This window comes from Triturus cristatus, chromosome 9 (assembly GCF_964204655.1).
Source record: "Triturus cristatus chromosome 9, aTriCri1.1, whole genome shotgun sequence".
Lineage (NCBI taxonomy): Eukaryota > Metazoa > Chordata > Amphibia > Caudata > Salamandridae > Triturus > Triturus cristatus.
In genome coordinates this window covers 25,419,147-25,444,950 of record NC_140592.1, presented here as the reverse complement: position 1 = coordinate 25,444,950, position 25,804 = coordinate 25,419,147, and the positions used below count along the sequence as shown (strand labels likewise).

The 25,804-nt window shown below is 49.2% G+C and overlaps 1 protein-coding gene across 1 annotated transcript in view; it reads right to left on the bottom strand.

Annotated features, from left to right (window-relative positions):
• The window catches only part of ARPC4 (actin related protein 2/3 complex subunit 4), a 59,650-nt gene extending 44,601 nt beyond the window's left edge, over positions 1-15,049 (bottom strand). The window contains exon 1 of the mRNA XM_085624278.1: positions 14,795-15,049. Coding sequence (XP_085480404.1) covers positions 14,795-14,797 — 3 coding nt within the window. The 5' untranslated portion in view covers positions 14,798-15,049. The remainder of the gene's footprint in view (positions 1-14,794) is intronic.
• Between the last annotated feature and the right edge of the window lie 10,755 nt (positions 15,050-25,804).

Sequence of the window (25,804 nt, the reverse complement as noted above, 5' to 3'; positions counted from 1 at the left end):
CGGGGAATCCATCAATTTACAGACAGGCAGGACTCGAAGGGGCTTCTGAGAGGAACCAGCACGCGCACCCGCAGCTGAAGGAACGCAGCCCTGCCTCGTGCACCTGGAGCTGGAGAGCGGGGCCTTCCTGGCACGCGATGATGCAGAGGGCTCCGGTGCTGCGAGACTGGCCTCCCTTGCCGAGAAGGACTCTCTTTCACAGCTCTCCTCGCGAGGGGAAGGTGTGCAGTGCTGAGGAGGCGAGCAGAATCAGTCAGACCTGCTGCCTGGACCCAATTGAAACGTATTTAGCATGTGTCCTGCAGCCGGATAGCTGCCCCCTCTCGGCTAACCTGGCGCAATGTGTCTCGGGCGACGAGCGATATTTCACAACCCTTTTCATGCCAACCCAACTTCAAGGTACGAAGGTCGAGGTCTCCAGTGATTTACTCAAACCTTCCACTCTACCTCTAACTCAAACCAGATGATAGAATTCTGATACTGTGAGGTGTAAGCCCATACGCGCCCCCACCTAAGCCCTGCATGCCATTAGTTAACAGTCACACAGAGACGTGATGGAAAAGGTTTCTGTCCAAGAAACCTTTTTACGTCTATAGTGGAGTTATCTGAAAGCAATGCAGAATAACGGGAAAGTGAAACAAGTGCGGTACGCGAAAGTGAAAGCGACCGCGTTTGGAGCTGAAAGTGCACGCTGTGCTTAGTAAGCAATGACGAGAGAGGAAAGCCGCGCTCGCTCCCGCGGACCCTAGGCCAGGGCAGAGAGAAGGCGGGACATGCACCCGCCTTTGGCCAATTGCGTGCGGTCTTTCTTAGAAAGATGTATGCAAAGGCCAATAGCGGGTGAAGAAAAGAAAAGAACAGCACAGGCACGAGCGTGTATTCCAAAGTTTAAGGCCCTTACTAAATGTCTTGCAGAGCAGCGCATGCGTGCTGGCTCAGGCGAGACCTAAAAAACTCAAGCACTAGTGACACTCGAACAGGAGGTGAGCGACCTAGAGAGAGCCCACGGGCAGGACCTCTCAGACACAAATACGCAGCTATTACTCCTCAAGAAACAGGAATATAAAGACCACTTGTGGGTGGATGCGAAGATGCGAATGTCCACTACTCAACATACAATATACGAAATCGGTGATAAAGCGGGCAAGCTTTTGGCCTGGCTTGATAAAAGAGAAAAGGCAGATAGATGGATAGCGGAGTTCCAGCTCCCCACAGGAATAGTGACATTGCATCCTCAAGCCATAACAGACCTCATAGCGCAGCACTACGAGCAAGTGTATGCCTCGACGCGTAAAATAAGACAAGAGGATGCGGAGGAGTTCCTCCGTGATATCCGACTCCCCAAGCTCCCAGAAGAAGACGCTCAGCTATTAGAGGCAGAGCTCTCCATGGAAGAAGTGGCGACAGCAATCGGAAAAACTCAATCAGGGAAGGCCCTGGGCCCAAATGGTATCCCTATAGAGTGGTATAAGCGAAGTGCAACGACATTCACGACCTAACTTCTGGATATGTATAGGGCCAGTTTGGAAAAGGGAGAACTGCCACGTGACCAGAGAATGGCAACAATAGTAGCTATCTACAAGCACGGCAAGCCTACTCAGGACTGTGCCTCATACCAGCAAATATCCCTGATTAATGCAGAGGCCAAGATATTGGCCAAAACTCTAGCCAACAGACTTATGCCACACTTAGCTACACTAATACACCGAGATCAGTCAGGGTTCATGCCAGGGAGAAACACGGCCCTAAATTTAAGACGTCTCAATAAAGTACTGGGACGTAAACACACCATACAAGAGAAAGCCATCATATTGTCCCTATTTTATACCAAACAAGGGAACCCGCAAGGTAGATAAGGACCTGGGGTGTCAGTTTAATACGAAAACAATGGTCCTTAAAAGAAACAATAATGATGGGATAAATATAGACTTGAATCAGTGCTATATTGATGATGTCCAGCCAGACAATCAATTTAATGAATTATAAACGCAAAAACAAATAGGAGCACATCAATACAGTGGGACACAATCCTGCATCCTACACAAACACAAAACAATTACATTTGGACAGAAACATTTCAGTCAAGACAAAGGTAGCTTGTGGAAAATACGGATAACTGGGGCAAGCTTGGAAAAAAACAGTTAATGCACTTGTTTTATCACATTGGATTAATGAGTATGCTGTTTAAACAAGTCGACGACGTTTTGATAGTTTTAAAAACAATACTAGCATCATCATCAGGACGGGTATAGTACAAGCCTGAATTTTACAGTGCCTCGTAAAATACGGGCGGGGTCACAGAGCACATGGAGTCTCGGATGGAGCCTCTGAGTGGCTGCAATTGGCGGATCTGCTTGGGGGAGTAGGATTGAAGCTGTGACAAGGGATCTTAACTTAGAGATATGAGCGATGCAGTGATAAGACTTCAGTCCGGGCGGGGTGGCGATGCACTGTATGCCCGTTCTAGGACGAAACCGATCTGGAGCTCAATGGCTGGGATCATACTGTCCCTAGACACAATCGAATGGCCCTTCCTCTTCGCAGTCCTTACAAAGATAATTTTGTTCCTGGGTTAGATTACTATATATTAGTCCCCCGACTCATGTAGTTGCTAATCGTCATATACCAAAGGAGTTCCCACTGCATCGTGTTATGAGACCGGGGTGACCGTTGTCACCACTTGTTTTTGCTTTGGTCCTAGAGCCCTTGGCGGCTTAGATACGACAAGATCCAGTTATTCACAGGCTTTGATGGACGGAAGGACGCGAGGATCGAATAGCCTTATACGCAGACAATGTTCTCCTCTATATGGCCTTCCCCAGGCGTTCCCTATCCAGCACATTGGACATATGTGGCTCCTACGGCAGGCACTCCGGATACACGATCAATTGGGCTAAATCCGTTTTATATGTCCTGAGAGGGTCTCCACCTACGCTACCGACTATTTGTGAGGTAACAATTGCTAATGGTAGTTTCACGTATTTGGCAATTCATGTCACCCATGACCCAGACATCTTCATGACGTTGAACCTCCAGGCCCCCTGCGACGGCTCCAAACGGACACTAAACACTGGCAATCCCTGCCACTGACGCTTCGGGGTAAAGCGGCACTTTTTAAAATGATGGCGCTCCCGAGGTTCCTCTACGCCCTTCAACATACACCGTTTCTGGTTCCCCAGTCCTATTTCCGAGCCATAGAGGCAGAAGTCACCAAACTCCTCTGGGATAACAAACCACCGCGTATGGCGATGACAAAACTGTGGCGAACCTGGTACGATGATGGAATCGCACTTCCAAATATAGTACTGGGCATCCCAATTGATAGTGATTAACAACTGGCTGCATGTCCCCCACACAAATCCAGCCTTGATAGATTAGGGTTGGGGCAGGAAGGGATATATGGGCCCAACGAATCACACACTTCAGGTATGGAACTTAGTAAACAAAAGATTAGGGTGGAACAACAAAAATCACACAAGCAACACCTCTCTGGGACACGGACAGACTGGGCAAAAGTAAAGGCTTCAGGCATTGGGACAATAAAGGTATATGAAAAGTGGGAGATCTTTGGGCGCGGGGGAAGAGGATTCTGTTTGAGCAACTACAAGACAAATATTAAATGGCAACCATGGAGCGATTCCGTTAACCTTCAAATCAAACACGCTCTAGAGGCAGCTATCCCCCCAGACACTAGTCTCCCAGAGGCCTCACCATTGGAGGATAGGTTATTAACAGACCATATGGCCACGAAAGCAACATCTATGACATACCGAAAGATCATTAATAACATGTCCGACCCCATGCAAAAGCAACGAGAAAAGTGGCAGGAGGAGGTGGAGGACCTAGATGATACCGAGTGGCAGGAAGCACTAGCATCACCCAGAGAATTAGCGATTCCTTCCAAACCACGCCTTGTACAACTTAAGATCCTTCACAGAATCTACTACACTAGAACCACTTTATACAAGATAGGGAAAACCGACAAACAACTCTGCCTACGACATTGTGGGGCGCCCGGTACCTTTTATCATACACTCTGGGAGTGCCCCGCAAAAGCGTCATACTGGAAATCAGTCATGTCCATTATCACAAGAGTAAGCGGGAGCCCAGTTCCACCAGCGCCCAAACGCTGCCTCTCTAATATTTGGGAGGCGAGAGACCTTAATTCAACAGCGCAGACTTGGGCAACATTAGGAATGATGTTAGCCAAAAGGAACACTGCTAAACACTGGGCAGCAGTCACCACCCCCACGAAGCTGGAATGTTGTAAAGATATGGAAATGGCCATGATGGCGGAACAAAAGGTATATGTGCGCAGAGGTTGTCCTAAAAAATGGATGAGATTATGGGGAGGCTGGAACACCTACAGGGGGGGATATGTGCGCTGCCAACACTAAACAGCGAAACAGAAACAAGTTAACGCCAACTAGATATTCGATATGTCCTTGTATGGATGTAGGTCCCAAATATAATAGATAAGATACTTATGTAATAGCACGATGAGTTCTGTATTGAATGATGGTAGGATGTTTCATAACGTAAACGGGTGTTCTAATGATACCACCAAATGAGAATAAACAGATTTAAGAAAACACAAAAAAAAAAAAAAAAAAAAATGAATCTCATGGGATATTCAGCCTTCAAAAAGGGAGTTTGGTCTTTACTAGACCTCCAGATTTGTTATCAGGTGAGATTAAGAAATACAAGTTAAGGGAAAGCAAAGAGATGCATTATCTACGTCTGCTCCCTACATCCACTTCAGCACAACAGCGAGAATTTTTAAAACAAGCATTGGCAAAGCCAATTGGTCTTGCTTATGCAAGAGCTATTCGGTTTGCCAATATTTTTTTGCCATGTTGCACATGGCTAAAAGTAAAGAAAAAAAAGAGATTTATGACACTCAACGTAGACTGCGTTATAACGGGTTTTTTTTGTTTTTACTTGCAGCAATGCTGCACTGAAGCCAGCACTAGTATATAATCTATACTATAACGTTCCTGTAGATCTATAGCCTGGTGGCCGCAAGCACACTACTGACCTTTGCATGCGGCCCCCAAGTCAAAACAGGCTAGCATTTATTTACAAGTTAATTGACGTGAAAGAAAACAAGTAACTAAGGTGTGCACAATTTACTTTTGGGCCACCTTCATTTTTAAAGTCATTCTGCAACAAACTTGTAAAATATGAAAAAGTCTCTTCAAAATTTCCAAAAATGTTTTTTTATTCACATGCAAAACTGTTTCATCTTGGTAGTAGTACTTCAGACTAAATCAGGGCAAGTATTTTTTTTTAAGGAACAGTTTATGAATTTTGAAATGTTCATGATTCCACTCATCCTGACAGGCCAACTCCTCTCTCCAAATTGGCATTAACGGCTAGGGCGCTCGACCTCAGACATGGGGAACTGGGTTCGAGTCTCGGTAACGACACTGAACATCCTGTGATTCTGGGCAAATCACTTAATCTCCCTGTGCCTAACAAAAAAATGAATGTGTGTCCTCTTGTAACGTAACTGGTGCTATGTAAAGCGCTCTGATACCGGATTGGATTCGGGTCAAGTTCGCGCTATATAAAACTCTGCAAAAAAAAAATAGTGAAGTGCCAAGTCAGTTATGTCCACACTTTGGATGGCCTGTGTTGCTGTCCTACATGCACAACATTTTAGTAAAATCAAATGTTGGAGACATTTAGTACAGCGCACATTCTTAAGGTATGCATTTTAAGATTGTATTGTATGTAGTAAAGAACAAGCATTAGCAAAGCCCAGAGGATTCGACTATACGAAATCTATTGTCTTTGTCAATATTTTTTGTCCATGTTGCAGATCACTAGAATAACAAGCATTTGCAATGCAACAGGTCTCGCATCAGTTAGAGTTATTGGGGTTGTAATTACAATGTTGCTTAATGCTTTTGTTTGGAGTGTAGTGTATGTATTTTACATACAAGTAGTGGTATGTATTTGGGTAGTAAGTATATGGATGTATAACTTATGTTGCAGCTAGTGATGGCGGCAGGAGGAGTAAGTAGGAGGAGTAAGTAGCAGTAGTGTGCATTGGGGTGGCAGTAACAGCACATAGCACTCTTCCAGCACTTTAAGGTCAAAAAGGCAAACAAACTGGGAGTTGTACATGTAAGAAGCCGTAATATTATAGCGCTGTGTTACTATTAACATTCATACGGACACTGCTGGACGACTGTGGCAGGGTACGAACATGTAATCATTAAGGGTAAAATTGATATTAATAGACACCAATTAAGAACAATAAGGTACATGTAACTCGTTAAAGAAAAACTACTATAACAATATAAAAAAAAAAAAAACACCCCCCCCAAATAAAGCGTAGCTTCTTGGTAAAGTGAATGTGCTGAGCAGTTTTGAATAGGTACGTACTAAAAAGAAGAGTGTAAATGTTTTAATGGAAGAGCTTTCAAAATGTAAGAAGATACACACTGCATAATAAAGTGGCATGAGTTGCCGTTTCCTTCTTATAACTTTATTTTCAGTCTGTAAATATGAGGAGCGTAAGAATATTTTCTTAAACTAAAGTAGGAGTGCTATGAAGTAGAAGAAAGTGAAAGCGCGCCATGCGCAGGCATGTGCTGAAACACCGTGATCAAAAGAGACGCCCGCGAGAAGAAAGTAGAAGTGTGCCATGCGCGTGCACCGTACGCGTGCACATCTCCTGTCTAGGCAGGCACGGCCAACAGGAGACGGGGAGGGTACAAACATGCCTCCCTTCCAATTAAAAGCTCCCATTTTTGACACGTGCCAATAAGAGGCATGGGTGGAGCTTCCATCCCACTTCCGAAGCAAACCCGGCGACAATAGACCTAAAAATGTGAAATACTGGAAAGAGTTGCAGACTAGGGGGAACAGGGTTCCAATCTCTGCAACTGCTCAACATCCTGTGATCCTGGCCCAATCACGTAATCTCCCCAGTGCCATAAAAAGTGTCTTTGTGCAATATAACTGGTGCTCTTATAAAGCGCTGAAATACTTTATAGAACTTTTGAGTGCTTTTTAGGTCTCGCCTGAGCCAGTGCATGCGCTGACCTTGCAAGACATTTAGTGTGTGGGCTTTAAAAAGCCGACCACAGCTTTTTGGCTGGCAGAGAGTGCGGTTATGCGCACAAGGACGAGCAGAGGTGCCATCTAGCTTTACTCTCTCGTCATGGTGCACGCACATCGCACACCACTCACCAACCTGCTTTTACTTTTGTCGTCGCGTGCGGACCACTCATGTCCTTTTTTTCTTTTAATGTGCGCGCACGCGCACACACAACTCCCAAGCTTGTTTTTTTAACTTTAACATTGTCATTTCACCGACCCTATTTCATGACCTGTCGGACCCTGTTCCATGGCTTTCCTACATATTCTTCCATTTGTCCCCCTCAGGGGCAATTCAGTTCCACAGAGTGTGATTGTGTAATGTATCCACCGCTGACGTCAGACCTTGCTTTACCACGGTCTGGTGGGTCGATCGGTTTTCTCTTCCTCTCCCTCTCTCTCACTCCCTCCTCGCCCAACAGCCTCTCTTCCACTTTCTTCACCTCACACAGCATCTGCTTGTTTTAGTCTGCAAAGTTCGTTGTCTTTTTGATAATAAAGTCAGCATTAACACAATGAAGATGAATAATGTATAAAAAGGAAACTAAAACAAAGCAAAGGCAGTTGGAATCAAACGTTGTGCCTAAATTGCATCTTTTTCTGCACTGGTAGTGTGCATTTGAAAGCTATAGAACAGCATCAGGGCAGATGTGCTGTTGAACACATATATATACAGAGACGTGGCAAGGCTGTCTGTGTGCGTGCGTGTGTGTTGCTGATTGGCCTCCTTGTTAACCAGCCTCACACGAGGGGGTGCAGGTCTGTGATCGTTACATCCCAGGTCATTTTGGTGCCCTAAAGGGACTTTGAAGTAACTTCACCAGCGCGGTGGGGTCACATTAGGTCGAGCTGGAATAGCTCCTAAAAGATAATTGTCACCTCTTTGATCACTCTTTTCATGTTTGCACGTGTTAACCACTGCCAAACGTGTGTTTCTGATCGCTCTGATAATGTAAATATTATGCTCAGCCTGGGGGCTGGGCCCCCGCCTATAATAATCCACGTTACAACTTTGATTTTCAAACTTCTATTTTTCCAAGGGTTAATTAGAATGGTAATTGGTTACTGACAAATAATTGGTCACAGGTTAGTCTATGGTGAGCTCTATGGTTGAGAATACCTTTCGAGTGCTGAGCACAATGTATGGTTTCCTGCCAGTCTGTAATGTTCGTGCCCTGTTTTTTTCTAGGCGAGTTTCCCCACCTTGCTGATGCTATTCTTTCCTACAAAAGGGGACAGCATTCTCGAAAGCGCTAAGAGATTGACACACACTCTAAAGTACAAGCACTAGTTATGCACATCTGCAGCATGCGCTTGATCTCACGGAGATATCATGCGTCTTCTCTTCTGACAATCTTGACTTCACAGTCCGCAATAATGTACAGTTACATATCTTGCCCACCAAAATCCATTAACGTAATTAATATAGCAGGTTGTGCTTTGTTAAAATAATTTGATTAAAAATAAAGCAAACATGTATTGTCCTTGTTATAACACCAATACGCTTTCACAATGAGACATTATTAAAGAGGGGGGCATCGAAAGCAAGCAAGCCAGGCCCAATGCTTTTACCAGGTAGAGGTGAACTATCAGCAGAGTGCACTGGTTTCTCACCATGCCAGTCAGTGGAGGAAAGGATAATAGAAGGCATAGCCAATAGGTCTCGCCTTTGGGACCTTATAAGTGTTTAGTTATCCAGCACAATATCCTTGGTGCAACATCATCAAGTGTTGGATGGCTAAACACTTATAAGGTCCCAAAGGCGAGACCTATTGGCTATGCCAATGCTTGTTATAAAAGCAGGTGTTCAGTACACGTGCCAGTATTCTAAGTGAGGAGAAGAGGAAGCCTGCGACGGAGGAAGCCTGTGAGGGGGGGGGGGGGGGGGGGAGGAAGGGTCAGGATGCTCTGTGGTGGAGGAGGCGGCGGCGATTGCACTGTGCCACAGGGAGCACTGAGATGGCTGATGGTTGTTAGGCATCGGGGGAATAGCGGCCAGAGCTGGTTTGGAGTTGGTGATAGAAAAATATAGCAATAATCTGTAAACAGTAGGTTGCCTAGACCTTTTGGTCCCGGTGCCACTGCACCTACTGCACCATTCAAATCAAGACCCTAGCGTCTGCAAAGTAATTGCACTTCTGACCGATTGTTTAGCAGTAAAATATAGAAATAATCATGGTCACTGGGTTTCCTAGAGCGTTTGGCCCCATGCCATTTCGCCATTCAAATCATAATCCTAGTGCCTGCAAGGTAACTGCACCTGGGACGGCTTGCTTAGTAGTAAAATACAGCAATAATCGATATTCAGTGCGTTTCCGGGAGCTTTTGGCCCCTGTGCCACTGCACCATTCAAATCACGACCCCAATGCCTGCAAGGGCAACTGTGGAAATGTTTTATATCCACGAATATATGTGTTCCGAAAAAGGAACAGTTGAAGACAGGATACATAATTATTGGGTAGCAAAACATGAACACAAAAGCTTCCATAAAAAGTGCCTTTAAACTTATCCAGGTCTCCAAAACGAGTAGCCACAGATGTCATAAATAAAGCATATGCTTTACCCATCAAAGTGAAAACCAAGCATTGTTAAAATGTGTTACAATGCGGCTGGCTCTTTCCTGTAAAAAGATCTTATCCTGTGCTTCACAGTGAATGGGCCATAACAATGCAAATTACCCAAGATCATCACGTTAGGCTGACACTGAGCAGCAAATGTGACGAGATAAGAACAAGAGTTTGTGAAAGAATATTGGAAACACAGCTTTGGCATGGGGAGGCACGAACTCAAGTTGGACAGCCTTAAGTAAATAAAGCCAGCAAATGGAAAGCCAGAAACGCGAGTTACAAACCACAAAGCCAATAGCAAGCAACGGAAGGAATGCATTCCCAGGTCAACTTTCTGAAAGTCCCCAAGATGTCTTTAGCATGGCCAGAAAGCTGCACTGTCTAGTAGGCTGCAACCTAAAGATTTTCGCACCCCAAATGTGAACATCTCAAAGTATACTGCAATGTTCCTTAGGTAATGCTATGACCCGAGTCAAATAATTATATATAGAAAACAAATAGCTATATTACTCTATGCGATTCCCCAGGGATACCTCAATTCTTTAAAGATGATCTACGCAAATGCCATAGAAATATAGAGGATCGTGAGAAAATGAATGTATTTGAAAATAGAGAGAACCTCCTGAAAGACCCAAATCAGAGAACACACCCAGAACATAGATAGTTCAAATACATGCACATTAAATGTTGCATTTAGAAAGTACAACTATCTGTAATAGTGGCCAACTTTCTGTAAAACATGCCGATGACCAGCATAAGTAGAAGATGACCTCTACACGGCATAGACAATAGTTCAACATTGCAAAGGAAAGAATGTTTCTGATGTGTTCATACTGGGACAGAATGGCAATCAGGAAACCGTAGTTTACTGAACAGATGAGAAATATTAAAGCATAGTGGGGCTCTTCAGAAACATGCTTGTGTTTGCGCTAAAATGCACTGCAAGAAGTGCATAGTTTGGAGAAGAGTAGCATCGTGAACTTTATTAGTTGGAATGCATAACTTCGCTGAACGAAGTGGACGATTCGATGAACAGCAACTTCTGATCTGGATAAAGTACATATGACCGTTATATGAATAAACAAGTGTACTAAATAAACAACTCTCCACGTCCAAAATTAAGAGGGCACAAATTGGAACATTCAAGTCTACCTGGAAGTTTTCTAATTTAAGTGTTGCATACCCGTGTGATACGACCAACAAACTAACGAAATAACGCCTTTACCCTACACAAGCTGCATTACGCTCCAGAGAAACTAACAAGATTTTAAGACCAGAGAATTATGGTATGTAAGGAGGTGGATGATGATCCCAAACTATTCGTCTCTGTAACAATTAGATGAATTTGCAAGGTCAATGAAGATTTAGCCGAGGATAATATCACAATCGGCAAATATGCATTAGCGTAGCGAACATTTAGAGATTACTCACCGACTATAATTAAGGCTCCTAAATTTCTGTTTCTACTGAAATTTGACTGATAAATCCAGCAGAAACCGTATATTTCCCTGCTCATACTTACTTTTAAAATAGGGGGAAAATATTGTGTGTGAGTGCTTTTGAAGGATGAAAACCGTGGCAGCCAACCCATTACCTACGAAGACTTACAAGCATCAAGGTTAAAACAGACACATGGCTTCCTAATGCAGTTTAACCCGCTGTATACATGCCCTATAATGTTCACGCTTTCAAATAAACAGGATGCCTACTATATGGCAAGTCATAGCTCTAAAAGCCATTAGGCATTAGCATGCATTTACAGGTTAAATAACTGAGGAAATATTTGCAGCTTTACTTTTTGATAAAATACAAAACGAATACGGAACAGCAAAAATAAATAAGGATAAAAACAGATGGATATATGAAAATACCATAAAGCCACGTGTACAAAATATGATAAAATGTTTCCTTCTCAGCTGTTAGCAGGAGCAATCATAACAAAAGACGACACCAGATCTTGAGTTAAGGCTTTATTCAGTAAAAAAAAAAGGTTGTATTTAATATTTTGACAAAGCTGTACATTTAAAATAAACAGCTTACCTCATGAGAAGGTGGAAATGAAATACGGCGTAAGACCATTAGTTAAATAATTATGTTCTCTATTATTTTCTGTTGATTGGGCAAGAACAAAGCAGAATAAAATACATGAACCGCACAAAATTTAACTCTTCCAGTAAAGTAAGGGGTCTTACACTGTTCGAAATGTGACAACTATTGAATCTGTTGAAATCATCTTGAAAATAATTGGATTATGCGAGTAAATGTGCATTCCTGCTTCATTCGAACGAATACAGAAATGATTAATAGAATGCATTAGATTGGAGACAGCTCAAAGTAATCAACATCGTTGTGGTGCTAACGCAGGTACCAGGTACACCTAGTAGCCATACTCCTAGCAGCCAGGCTCATGTTCTGCTAGGCCTACTGCACCCACCGAGTAAAAACATGATCATTCCTCTCCAACCTCACCAAGATGCCCTGCAGCATGCCAAGAAGCATTGCCCACGTTGCTGATCCTTTTTCTCGTTTATGTAAACCAGCTGGACCATTGCCGCACTCACTCAAAGCGAGAGCTACAGGGGATAGAGGGCTGTCTCTCTGTGTGCCTGTCTGGAACTGATGCTGCTCACACAGCACCTAGTCAGAGGTTGAAGCGAATCTGTTCCTATTGACCCTCTGATATCCATTTGTTACTCCCTCCAATGCACAAACAAAATGCATAAACACGCACACTATTCGACAGAAAGGCTCCTTAAAAGTCAACACAAACAACTGGAAAAGGGGGTATAATGGTTACGTTTAGTATAATAAAGAGTTAAAAAAAAAAACAATGATCACAATGAAAACTCTGGAGAGTACTAGTGGCTGCTCGAATGTGGATTGGTTCAGGAAATTACAAAATCAGTGTAATCAGACAATCAAACTTTCTACAATAGACAGTCTTTAGGTATTTACCAGAGAGAACTGGAGAGAAAATATGAGCAGAAGGAATGCTGATAACTATTTAATAGTTTAATTTAGTGGTATTTAAAAGATATATATGTTCAACTGTACTACAGACACTACTCGACAGGCATTTCCTTCGTCACTTGGCCGTGCAGGGATTCCAGTACCCTCTCCCCTTCAAGTCTCCACAAGCCTTCCCTTCTGCAGGTTCCCTCGACAGCAAATGCCTGCAGGCCGCCCTCCTGCATATCCCCCGGGACCTTCCTCTCCGGGCTCTTACAAGTGCCGGCACTTACATATCGTCTCGACACCCGCTGTCCTGTACCACTGCCCCCCTCCTCGCTGATATTCGGGTCAGTCGCAGACAGCTCACATGCTCCTGCAGTGGGCAGGAGACCCTCTACTAACGAACCATTCACTGCATGTCCACATATGCCCTCCTTCTTGCAGGCCCTCACATACCCTGCCTCTATCCAACGTGCCCTTCTTTCTGCAGGTCCTCACATAACCCTGTCTCTATCCCACGTGCCCTCCTTCCTGCAGGTCTTCACACACACTGCCTCTATCCCACATGCCCTCCCTCCATCCCCACATGCCCGCCCTCCTGCAGGTCCTCACATACCCTGTCTCTATCCCACATACCTTCCTTCCTGCAAGTCTTCGCATACCCTCCCTCCTGCAGGTCCTCACATACCCTGCCTCTATCCCAAATGCCCACCCTCCTTCCTGCAGGTCCTCACATAGCCTGCCTCTATCCCTCGTGCCCTTCTTCCTGCAGGACCTCACATACCCTACCTCTATCCCACGTGCCCTCCTTCCTGCAAGTCCTCGAATACCCTGCCTCTATCCCACGTGCCCTCCTTCCTGCAAGTCCTCACATACCCTACCTCTATCCCATAAGCCCTCCTTCTTGCAGTCCCTCACATATCCTGCCTCTATCCCGCATGCCCAGCCTCCTTCCTGGAGGTCCTGCCTTGCCCTCTCTTTCCTGCAGTCCTCACTTGCCCTCCCTCTTGCAGGTCCTCACATACCCTCCCTTTTGTCCCCAAATATCTCCTGCAGGTTTTCACTTGCCCTCCCTTCCCCCACCGGCAGGTTTTCACTTGCCCTCCCTTCCCCCTCCGGCAGGTTTTCACTTGCCCTCCCTTCCCCCTCCGGCAGGTTTTCACTTGCCCTCCCTTCCCCCTCCGGCAGGTTTTCACTTGCCCTCCCTTCCCCCTCCGGCAGGTTTTCACTTGCCCTCCCTTCCCCCTCCGGCAGGTTTTCACTTGCCCTCCCTTCCCCCTCCGGCAGGTTTTCACTTGCCCTCCCTTCCCCCTCCGGCAGGTTTTCACTTGCCCTCCCTGCCCCGCCTGCAGGTTTTCACTTGCCCTCCCTCCACCTCCTGCAGGTTTTCACTTGCCCTCCTCAAGTTCTCTCCCTCCCTCATATACCCTACTTCCTTCTTGCATATACTCACCTACCCTGCCTCTATCTCACATGCCCACCCTCCCTCCTGCAGGTTCTCCATTGCCCTCCCTCCTGCAGGTTCTCCCTTGCCCTCCCTCCTGCAGGTTCTCCCTTGCCCTCCCTCCTGCAGGTTCTCCCTTGCCCTCCCTCCTGCAGGTCATCACTTGCCCTCCCTTAGTCCCCAAATCTCTCCTGCAGGTTTTCACTCGCCCTCCTCAAGCACTCACGTACCCGCCCTCCCTCACATGCCCTACTTCCCTACTGCAGGTTTTCACTTGTCCGTCGTCCTTCCAGGAGGACCTCATTCCACCGTTTGAGGACCCTAATCCACCCACCAGGATCCCACATGACCTCCCTCCTACAGTGCACTACATAGTCACCTGAACCCCCCTTTCCCTGGGGGGCTTGCACAGCCCTCTGTCAGCCACCAAGTTCCCCGGCCTCGTTTCCGGTGGGATGGTCTCTACATTATTCTCTGATCCTTGCACCCTCCTGTATTCTCTCCTTCCTGATATCGCCCCCCCCCCTCCCCGACCCTCCCTCGTGAAACGACACAGCTCCTTCCAGCCAGAAGACCCTCTTCCAAGCGCTGCATGCCCCTCCCCAGCCCCGCACACAGAGCCCTCCCCAGCTCTGCCTGTGCCCCCTCCCCGCAGGACACCGCCACCTACCCAAGACCCCCTCACTCACCCCCCTCGGCACTGACCCCACCCTGGACTCACCATCGCAGCTCCTGTCCGGGAAGGCGGAAGTACTGGACGCGCATGCGCAGCTGTCACTTCCCGGCGAAGCTACGGGGGCGAGACCAAGACTGACGAGGGGGGGCGAGGCTGGAGAGCACCTGACGTGCTCAGTCTGTTATTACACCGCAACCGACGCCGTGACTGACAGAGGGACACCTCGAACGCGCTGTGCTAAGATACGGGAGCGGGAAACAGAGAGCAACGCGATCAGTAGAATGTGCACCCCTGCGGGATGGTCCGTCCCTCCCTTCATGTCCATATAAGGGCACGAGGAGTGGTGGTAAGAGTGGGCGACCTGCCACGGAGCCCCGCATGGACAGAGTATATGCATGTGGCTTAATGCAGCCATAGGTGCATTTTAAAGGTGACATGCTCTGTTATACACGTGACGAAACGTAGTTTAGCTTCCTTTTCAAATCCACCCCGAATGCTATCATGTTTTCTTGTGTTTGCTGCAGAATTTGAAAGCATTCAGACGTGGGGTAATCATTTCAACCCCCTAAGGAATGCATGACACTAAATGCAAGAAATGGAGACATTATAAAGTTCTTTGAAATTACGCGTTGTCGCATAGTTACACCCCTGGAACAAAATGAATGACGGGCACACGAGCAGGTGTGATTCGAAATATTTTTGTAATTGCAACTTTTTTTGGTGGCAAAATGCATCCTTCTATTTCGCTTTAAAATATAGCACCAGATGCCATATTTACATTTCGTATCCTTTCCCATATTTCCCCCAACATTTTGCATAGTTACGCAAACGCAAATTAGGAACATTCTGCATATCCCTAATAAGACTAGATTCTGAGGCAATGTTTTGGCAGAAGGATTTAGAATCCTTCTGTGATATCTAGAATTTACCTAAAAATGACTTGTCAGCGCACTCTAGCACTCCATGTAGTTCGTACTACTGCATACATGAAATTGAAGGAACAACGGGGCATATAATAATAATAATAATAATACTTTATTCGGTATAAAAAAATACCATAAAAGTGCAGATCAAATACATCATAATATAGAAACAAAACAATCAACAGCTTCAAATGATACATGTTCGATCCTTCCCTGAGTGGGAACCCCTTATCACATGAAATTCATATTAAAGACCAATGAGAGGCTAACATCGCGGGCCACAAAAGTACATATAAAATCATCAAAATTAAGAGAAGAACATAATAGTTTGACAGCTTAGAATTGATATATATTCGCTCCCATCACAATTAAAAGAACCTTCCCCTCTTCAAATTCATTCTTTTTTTTTTTTTTGGTGCCTTTTAAAAACTGGTATTACGAGCCACATTTGTTCATCTGGTACCTCTTGTATTTCTGAGTCTGATGGCTGCCCTTAAAAAGTTTACAGTGCAGAACAGGGTTAATGTGTCTGTAGACAATTTTAAAAATAACAGGGCCACCTTTGCCTGTTTAAATCTAGAAGTCTTTAAAATACTTTTTAAAAACAAACTCCTAGGTAGTGAATAAAAGGGCATAATAAAACAAAGTGAAAGGTATCCTGAGGAGACCGATGGTCGCAGCCACACGGACCCTTCAACTCTATGGACGGGGTGTATCCTGCCGGATCAGGTAGTGTGTGGTGCAATAGATTGAGCCTAAACCGTGTCATTATAAATCTATCATAAGCATTATGGAAATAAGATAAATAGGGCTCAATACCCAAACATGATTTAGTCAGGAGGTGTTCTCTAACTGACTGTTTAACCAGTTCCCTATCTTCCCTGAGTGATATAACATGCTTCTGGAACCGGGACTGCACCAAAGTCTTATCATGCACTGACATTTTAGTGGGGTTATTAAAAAGATCTACGCGGGGGCGGAGTCAAGATGGCGGCGGAGTAGGACACTCTCCTAGGTCCCTCCGGCGCCGAACCTGCAAAGCTTTGTATGAGCGGCCTCCCGGGGACTTCCAAGACCTGGCGACGGTAGCGCCCGATGTCCGGTGGCGGCGGAGACAATCTGGGGTCGCCGGCGGATTCCCCTGAGGTGCTGGCTGTCCCGTAACATCTGAGGCCTGTGGGGCGGCTGGCGGAGGAGGAGCCGGGACCTCGCCTGCGGCGCGAGGCCGACGCTGTGGAGCCCGGCTTCCCGGCGAGGGTGGAGCTTATGCTGGCGGCAGCGAGGAGAAGCGGTCACCCAGCAGGCGGAAGCGGAGCGCCCTAACCCATGAGTGATCGCAGCTGTGGGCGCCTGGGGAGCACGGATCCCCGCCCCGGCGAGGAGGGCGAAGCCTGAGGGAGTCACCAGACCGAGGAGCTGTGGAACCGGAGTTTGCCCCAACCGGGCCAGCCCGAGGACGCGGTGTGCGGGGAGGTATCCGGCTCCCCGGGGCTTCTGAAAGCAGCGGAGACTGTAGTGGAGCTGCGGCCACAGGAGGCCATCGCCTAACAGCGCCTGGGAGGCCATGCGGCATGGGAGCTTGAGCGCGCTCTGCCGTAGTGACGCTGGAGGGCCTGCTTTGGCCCAGTCGGACTGTTGGAGGAGCCGCAGACTGTAGGGCTTCCACCTGGACCCAGGCGCTCCCCGTGAGGACCCGGTGAGCTTGTGCTGGGGCCCGAGGTGTGGGCGATACCTCTGGGGGCTCCTCCCGGCGATCTCTGGGGGGACCATCGCCCCGCGACTTTCCCGGTTGGTTGTGTGGCCCGAGAGGCGGAGAGTAGACGGGGGCCCGAAGACGCGGGGCCGATCGGGGAGCTGCCCTGTGGCCAGTGGTGCGGTGGAGCGGCTCTTTTGCTGGGATATTCGGCCTATGGCTGAGAGCTGGGCGGTGTCTGACTTTCCCCCACGCTGGGCACGAACTGCGGAGTGGCCGTGTCCGGAGACTGATCTCCCCCGACCGGGGGGGCACGTGGTAGAGAGGTACCGGCGGTGGTGACACGTAATCTGCCAGTGGGTGGCACCGAACTACCTTGAATAGGACACGATGTCTGGCAAGAACCGTGGGGGCAAAACCGGACGAGACGGTCCGCAGCGGGGAGCCGCCCCTTCGACGCCGCCTGGCGCTAGTGCCTCCTCTAAGCCACCTGATAATGATGCGCCTGTCACCAAGGCCTTTATGCTGGAACTGTTTAATGCTATCAAGGAGGATATCACCAGCCTCCGCTCCCAGCTGGCCTCTGACGGGACGAGATGTGGATGGTATTGGAGAGAGGGTGGCCACCCTGGAAGAGCACGACTTGGGGCTCGCTGGCGACGTCCATCAGCTTCAGCAAGATGTTCTCCGGCTCACAGAACAGAATTTGGACCTCCAGGCCCATGCGGAGAACTTGGAAAATCGGTCCCGACGGATCAATATCCGCATTCGCTCGGTACCTTGGGACGGAGAGGGTGGGGACCTGCGGGGCTATGTGGAGGGCCTGTTTCTGCAGATTTTGGGAGAGGATGACATCTGCGAAGTACGGATGGACAGGGTGCACCGAGTGGGGTTGCCAAGAGGGACAGGGGCTCCTCCCCCGGACATTTTGGTTTGCGTCCACGACTATCAGCTTAAAGAGCGTATACTCCGGAAGGCGAGAGGGTTTCCATCACTGCTTTATAGGGACCACCATCCCCAGCTGTTTCAAGATTTAGCGGCGTAGACGCTGCAGAAACGCCGTGACTTTCGCCCCGTAACGTCTTTCTTGCGAGGCCAGAACATCACCTACTCATGGGGGCACCCGTTTCGGCTGATTTTTCAGTGGCAAAACAGGCTGGTTCAGGTCCGCTCTCTGCAGGCTGCCAAGGATCTCCTTGGTTTGGATGACGGGTCCCCCTCGCAGGGAGATGGGGGCTCGCCTGTGAGGCAACGTCGGCGCTCCTTCCCTTGGCAACGAGTGGGGCGCTCTGCTGCCCCGGGTCGGCCGGACCCTGAGACCAGCGTGCAGGAGAGAGACGCCGCGGTGGCCTCGGTGGTGAACGTGACGGAGGCAGCCTTGCACGACTCTTCTTCTGCTGCCTAGCCACCCGGGACACCTCAGTTTGATCGGCGGCGGAGGGCCGTCCTCCTTTCAGGTACCACTGGGTATTGATGTACTTTGTGAGGAAACGCCCTGGACCTGTTCACTGGAGGGGTGAGGGCGGAGACCCCGCCTCAGGGACTTGGAGGATAACCACAGTGGTCCCGGCTTTGGGGTTCTTGGATACTCAGGTTATTTCTGTTTTTCTTTGGTGGGTCCCTGGTTGGGGGGGTTCCCGGGATGAGGGGGGGGATGGGGGGTTGGGTTGGTTGGGCCTGGGGATGGGAGGGTCCAGTGGTGGAGGCCAAGGGGAGAGTGTGCGAGCGATGTGAGGGATGTCTGTTGGGTGGGGTATGGAGAGAGGCCCTGGCATGAGTGACAGTGCTCTTCTCGGCTGCAGACGAGGGAGTCGGGGGCAGAATGGGTTTGGGTCCTTGGTCTTTTTGCCATGTCCAGGCATGAGGCAATTACTGGCTGATAGGCACGATGAGCCGCATGACAACCCGGGATGTGATCTGGTAGTCTCTGGTGCTGTGCTTCGAGAGCGATGGCCCCGAGGGGCGTTGCTGGCCCGAATTTGGAGAGGGAGTGCTGGTCGTGCTAGTGGAGGTGTGAGGTTGCTGTGTAGAGCAGGGGGAGATCTGGCGGAGAAGAGAGAGGGGAGTGTGGTAGGATGCCTGTTACCTTAGGTACTTGGAATGTGAAGGGGCTGAACTCGCCGCAGAAACGCCAGAAGGTCTGGAAATACATCCTGGACCACCACCTGGATGTGGTGGGGCTCCAGGAGACGCACCTGACCCGGAGTGACGAGTCCCGTCTCAAGCATTTTTTTTTTTGCAAAAACAATTTTTATTGCATTACTCAGACACAGTTGACATCCACAATGTTCATCTGGCCAGTGGCCGCCATCCGCATATAAAACCACGTCCAGGTACAATCTGGGCCACTTCCACCTACCAATGTGCTGTCCCCAAACCCTCCCCTGAACGAATACACCCCCCCCACCCACATGTCAGTGTGCCGAGATGACAACTACCAGGATAAACCTCTCTCAGAAGTAGCCGTGTTAGGAGCCACGAGCCACCCCCCACCACCACAGACAGGCCCCAAGCAGAAAGGAAAAGGAAAGCCCCCGGCCCCCATGAGCTAATCAGCTAGCCTCCCCCACCCCTAGGTTCCTGCCGGGTGCTCCAGTACCGCAGGGCCCCCCGCCCCCTCTATTCCCCACCCCTCGAGATCAACCACTGGTGCTTCCCATTAAGTCCCGTCTCAAGCATAGGCAATTCCCTCTTATCTACAGGTCCTCGGCGGCGTCAAAGCACAGGGGAGTAGCCCTGATGTTTCGTTCGACTCTTCAGTTTCATCCGCTGGGGGTGCGCAGCGATAAGGAGGGTAGATGGCTCGTTGTTAAGGGAGTGCTCCTTGGCAGAACTTGCACGTTCCTAGTGGTGTATGCCCCCAATGCTGGGCAAAATCGGTTCCTCCTGGATCTGTTGCGTTCGGTGGAAGACTTTGTGGAGGGCGGCCTCTTTCTGATGGGCGATTTCAATTTGGTACGGGACAGGGACTTGGACTGTTCTCACCAGCGGAGGGCCGAGGCCGGCCTCTTCGCTGAGGAGACACGACGGCGATTCGAGGAGCTTGGTCTGCGGGACGGGTGGCGTTCGCTACACCCCCGTTCCCGTGATTACACCTTTTTTTCCCACGTGCACAACTCTTACTCCCGCCTGGATCATGTTTTATACAGCCAATCCCTACAGGGATCCCTGAGAGACGCGAAGATATTCCCCCTCTCTGTTTCTGATCATAGCTTACTGGCTCTGGGCTTTCAGTGGGCTCCGGAGGGGTCTGCGCCGCGTAGATGGTTTTTTCCGGCGTCAGTGGTGCGGGATGAGTCTTCTTGTAGCGACCTCCGCAAGGCGATCCGGGAATTCTTTCGGCTCAACCCGTTGCGGGACACATCGATCTTCACTACTTGGGACGCCTTCAAGGCGTCAATCCGAGGGAGCTGCTTGGCCCTCAACGCGGCACTTAATCGGCTGCGGAGAGTGGACCGGGAGGCGCTGGAGGGGGAGCTCTCAACAGTGGAGCAGGCGCATAAAGCCAACCCGTCCAGGCTGACGCTGCGCTCTCTCATGGCTATCAGGGGCAAACTTCGGGCCCACTACAACAACAGGGCTGAGTTCACCCTTTTGAAGCTCCGTCATCACTCTTACTCCCAGGAGAATAAGGTGGGGAGACACTTGGCCCGTCAGTTACGCCACAAATGGGAGAGGGAATACATAGGGGGCATAAGGGATGCCGCCGGCTTGCTGCAACACGACAACGCAACCAAAGCAGCACTCTTCGGGGACTTTTATGCCGCACTCTACACAGGGGACGACTTAGACCCCACTGCCCAGGAGGACTACCTTCGCGCTCTCCCGCTCCCTCGAGTCTCTCCCGAATGGAACGACCTGCTATCTGCCCCCATCACTAGCGAGGAAGGGCTGGACGCCATTAAGTCTTTGAAGCCTCGCAAGGCGCCTGGCGCGGACGGGTTCACGGCCCTTTTCTACCAGACATTTGCGGTAGAAATCAGTGGGTTTCTGGTTCGCCTGTTTAATGAAATGGCCCAGGCGGGAGTGTCCTCAGTCTCCATGGCGGAGGCGGTTATCTCGGTGAACCCCAAACTGGGTAAGGACCCCTCTGTTTGTTCATCATTCCGACCGATAGCTCTTCTCAACCTCGATGCTAAACTCTACTCTTCTATCTTGGCGTCGCGCATGCAGGATTTGATGCCGGCACTGATCCACCCGGACCAATCCGGTTTCATTAAGGGGAGGCAGACCCATGATAACATCAGAAGGGTGGTCCACCTTATTGAGAAAGCCAACCGGTTTCGTATCCCGGCGGTGTTGCTTGGGCTGGATGCCGAGAAGGCGTTTGATCGGGTGGTTCCTGTTCCGCACTCTTCAGGCCTTTGGCTTCTCGGACAAGTTCGTGACCATGCTTAAAGCCAACTATAGCAGCCCCCGATCTAGAGTAGCAGTAAATGGGCACCTGTCCCCCTTCTTCTCGCACTCGCGGGGAACGCGACAGGGTTGTCCTCTCTCCCCTTTGCTGTTTGCCCTGAGTATCGAGCCCCTTGCAATGGCAATCCGGGAACAGACAGACATCCGGGGCCTGCCCTTCACGGGGGAACAACATAAGATTTCCCTGTTCGCAGACGATGTCCTCCTTTCCCTTGCGGATCCGGCGCACTCTCTCCCTCATGTGCAGACTGCCCTGGCGCACTTTGAGGACGTAGCGGGGTTTCGGGTCAATTATAGCAAATCGTATATCCTCAACCTTACGCTCTCCTCGGCGGAGGTGGAACGGCTTCGCCCGCTCTCGCCCCTACCGTGGTCTCACTCCTCGCTGATGGATCTGGGGGTCCGCTTGAACCCCACAGTGGGCAAGCTATATTCGGCTAATTTCCCCCCGCTTTTGGCAACTATTCAGGCAGAGCTGCAGCGCTGGAAGCCGCTGTTTATCTCCTGGATGGGCAGGATTCATGCGATCAAGATGACACTCCTTCCGAAGCTTTTATACCTCTTTCAGGCTCTTCCTATTGTCTTAGACAGAGACTTTTTTCGCCGTATAAAGACGCTTATGCTGCGCTTTGTATGGCAGGGGGGCAGGGCCCGCTTTTCCTTTGCCACTCTTCGGCGGTCACGGGCGGAGGGAGGGATGGGCCTCCCTGACATGCACCTCTACTACAAAGCAGCGCAATTGAGAGTCTTGGTGGAGTGGACCCAGCCGCTTTCGGAAAAGCATTGGCTCCACATGGATAGGAGTGTTGCAGGCCACACGATCCGGGACCTGGTGTGGAAACCTAAGGGGGATAGGCCCAAGAATGCTTATCTTAGCACCCCTACCGGCACCACCTTTAAGGTTTGGGATGCGGTCTCCGGGGACGAGCGATGGACCACCTTCCCATCGCCATTCACTCCCATTCACTTCAATCCGGCCTTTCCGCCTGCGCTTAAGGAGGGGCCCTTTGACACCTGGAGAGAGGGAGGCTGCCTGGCCCTCACGCATTTGTTCCACGGCTCTGCCCCGTTGACTTTCCCGAATTGTGGGCGGGACTACGGAATTGCTGAAACGGAAAGGTTCCACCACGGACTGTTGCTACACTGGGCCTTATCCCCGTCAGTACGGGAGGCGGCCACTCGGCCGCTTACCCCCTTTGAAGCCTTTCTCTCCCGCACCTCGACCATGCGTGGGGCTATCTCCTTCATCTATAGCCACCTCCTTGCCACAACTGTCACGCCTAGGCCGCGATATATGGGTCACTGGGAGAGCCTAATTGGGCGTGACATCACGAACGAGGAGTGGTCCCATCTATGGCGGGATTTGGCCAGACACAATCACTCGATGGAGCCGAGGGAGGCACATGTTAAAACTAAGATGGATTGGTACCTCCCCCCTGCCAAGCTCCATCGCATCTTTCCTAACACCTCGGATAGATGTTGGAGAGGCTGTGGGTTGTTGGGGGACTTCCGCCACATTTGGTGGGACTGCCCTTATTGGGAAGAGATTCTGGCCCAAATGAAAGACATCCTGGGGTACCCTGTCGTGGATTCCTTGGAACATGTGCTGTTGGGCCTTAGGGACCCGCTTCTAGAACATCAGACCCGAGCGGACAAAAAAATCTTCTGGCTCTGCACTGGGGCGGCTAAAATTACTTTGGCAGCGGCCTGGAAAAAGAGGGAGGCCCCAGCGATCTCTCTCTGGCATGCGAGGTTGTGGAAGTTGTTGAGCATGGAGCGAATGGCGGACATATTTTTGGGGGACTTTCAGAACTTTGTTTTCCGCTGGGGGCCCTTAGTGCGCTTCCTTTCTCGGGGTCTACCAGCTGCAGTGTGCCCACCGTCGATTAGAGCCCTACATCTATTTCAAGTGTGAATACCGCGGGGAGCTGGCAACGGTATGAGTGCGTGCTTCCACCACTGGAGGGTTGGGGGAGGGGGGGGTTGTTGGAGGGTGGGGGGAGTTTCCCTGGTTGTCTTTTCTTTGGTTTGAAAGATAATTGTGACAGTCCGGAATCCGAGAGGGACGGGCCCGAGATACTGGACTTGGCTGATCCGGCCCTGGAGATTCACTTGTAGGTGTACATTTTCGTAGAGCGGACTATGTCCAACTGTAAAGTACCCGATCTGGCGACCCGGTCTTGGCCCCTCATTATCCTCTTTAGCGCTACTACCTTGCTGGGCTGGACAACAGGACCTTCGCTAGTCATGGCGGCCCCCCTCATCTTGTGCACCTCCCCTGCATGGGAATAATGGCGGAATTGTCACATGTCTTCCCTTTTCTTTGGTTATTTTGTTTGTGTCTTTTATTTAATTATAATAAAAATAATTTTGACAAAAAAAAGATCTGCGCATCCTATGGCTTCTAAAGTCTCCTTTACATACTTAAGCCATAGGGTGTTCAGCCCCTGGTCACGGGCAAGGCAGTCTGTTATAATCTGCTTACTAAATGAGGCCTCTGTATTTGCCCATATTTTGGCCCAGCAGGTTAGGGGTTTGGTTCCAGCCTATCTCTGTCATAACTGACACCCAGTTCTTCGTGAATGATGTGAGACGGTGCGCTCTGAGGCACTTTCAGTAGGCGCCGGAGGTACTTGATTTCCTCGGTCTGCAGATGCTGCGTGTCAATAAAACCCCATACCTCGCTTCCATAAAGAATTTTGGCACAACATTTAGAGCTGTATAATCTCAGTATTTGCTCCGGGGACCAACGGCCCAACCTTCGTGCAAAGTTCATGATCGACCCAGAGCAGCTCACTAGTGTGCAGCATTTCTCTTCTACAAGGGCCTTAAAATTAAGACGACTGTTAAATATTATCCCCAAATAAGAAAAGGAGTGCACCTTTCCCAGGTGATGGGAACCAATCGAGTAAACATAGTTTTTACTCGTTTTTTTCTCCACTTCCATGATGTATGCCTTAGTTAAATTGGGGGACAGATCTAGGTTCTCCATAAAGGAAACAGCCGTCTATCAAACAGTGGAGCCCTTTGGATGTCCGCGCGAGGAGAACCACGTCATCTGCGTAAAGCAGGATGGGGATCCCTCTTGAGCCAATCCGCGGTGTATCAACCATTAAAGTGCTAAGTGCCTGATCCAAGCCATTTATGTACAGGGTGAACAGAAATGGGGCCAGAATACATCCCTGTCTCACCCCACTTGAACGTGGGAAAGGTTCGGTGGTACTTCCCTCCTGATTGTATCTGACACTGGCAGTGGTATTCTGGTGCAATACCTTTAGAATGTTAATAAGTCCAGGGTCCACACCAAGACCTCCCATAATTTCCCATAAATTCCTACGGTTGACTCGGTCAAAAGCCACCGTCAAGTCCATGAAAGCCAAGTACACAGTTTCTTGACTGACAATGGTGTACTTGGCTACCAATAAATAAAGGTTAAGACATTGATCGGTGGTTGACTTTCCCGGCCTAAAGCCATATTGGGTGTCAGTGATAATCTGTTGATCCTCCGCCCAGTCCATTAACCAGCTGAGGATAGCCCTTCCTAGAACTTTCGCTGACACATCAATAAGGGAAATGGGCCGGTAGCAAAGTGGGCTGTCCTTATTGCCCTTTTTGAAAATAGGAACGATTATGGCTGTGTACCAAGATGGTGGCATACCTGTGTCTACTGCTGCATTTATGACTCTGGTCAGGATTGGTTCCCAAAGATCTACCTGGCTCAAGAAAAGATCGGGAGGAATCCCATCAGGGCCCCGTGCCTTGTTTCGAGTCAGTCCTTCAATTGCTACCTTGATCTCCCCCAGGGTGAAACTTATCTGGTTGATAGACTGCTCCCCCCCTTCTGCTTCCGTCTGGGCCTCATTCAGGCAGTGACTGTAAAGCCCATGGAAATGCTCATACCATGACTCCGGCAGGATGTGATTAGCTACCCTTGCTTTATTTGCCTCTTGGAAGCAAGAGTCATTTATAACTTTCCAGAGAGCAGTTGTGTTCTTTAGCTCTATCGCTGCCCTTAAGTCCTCC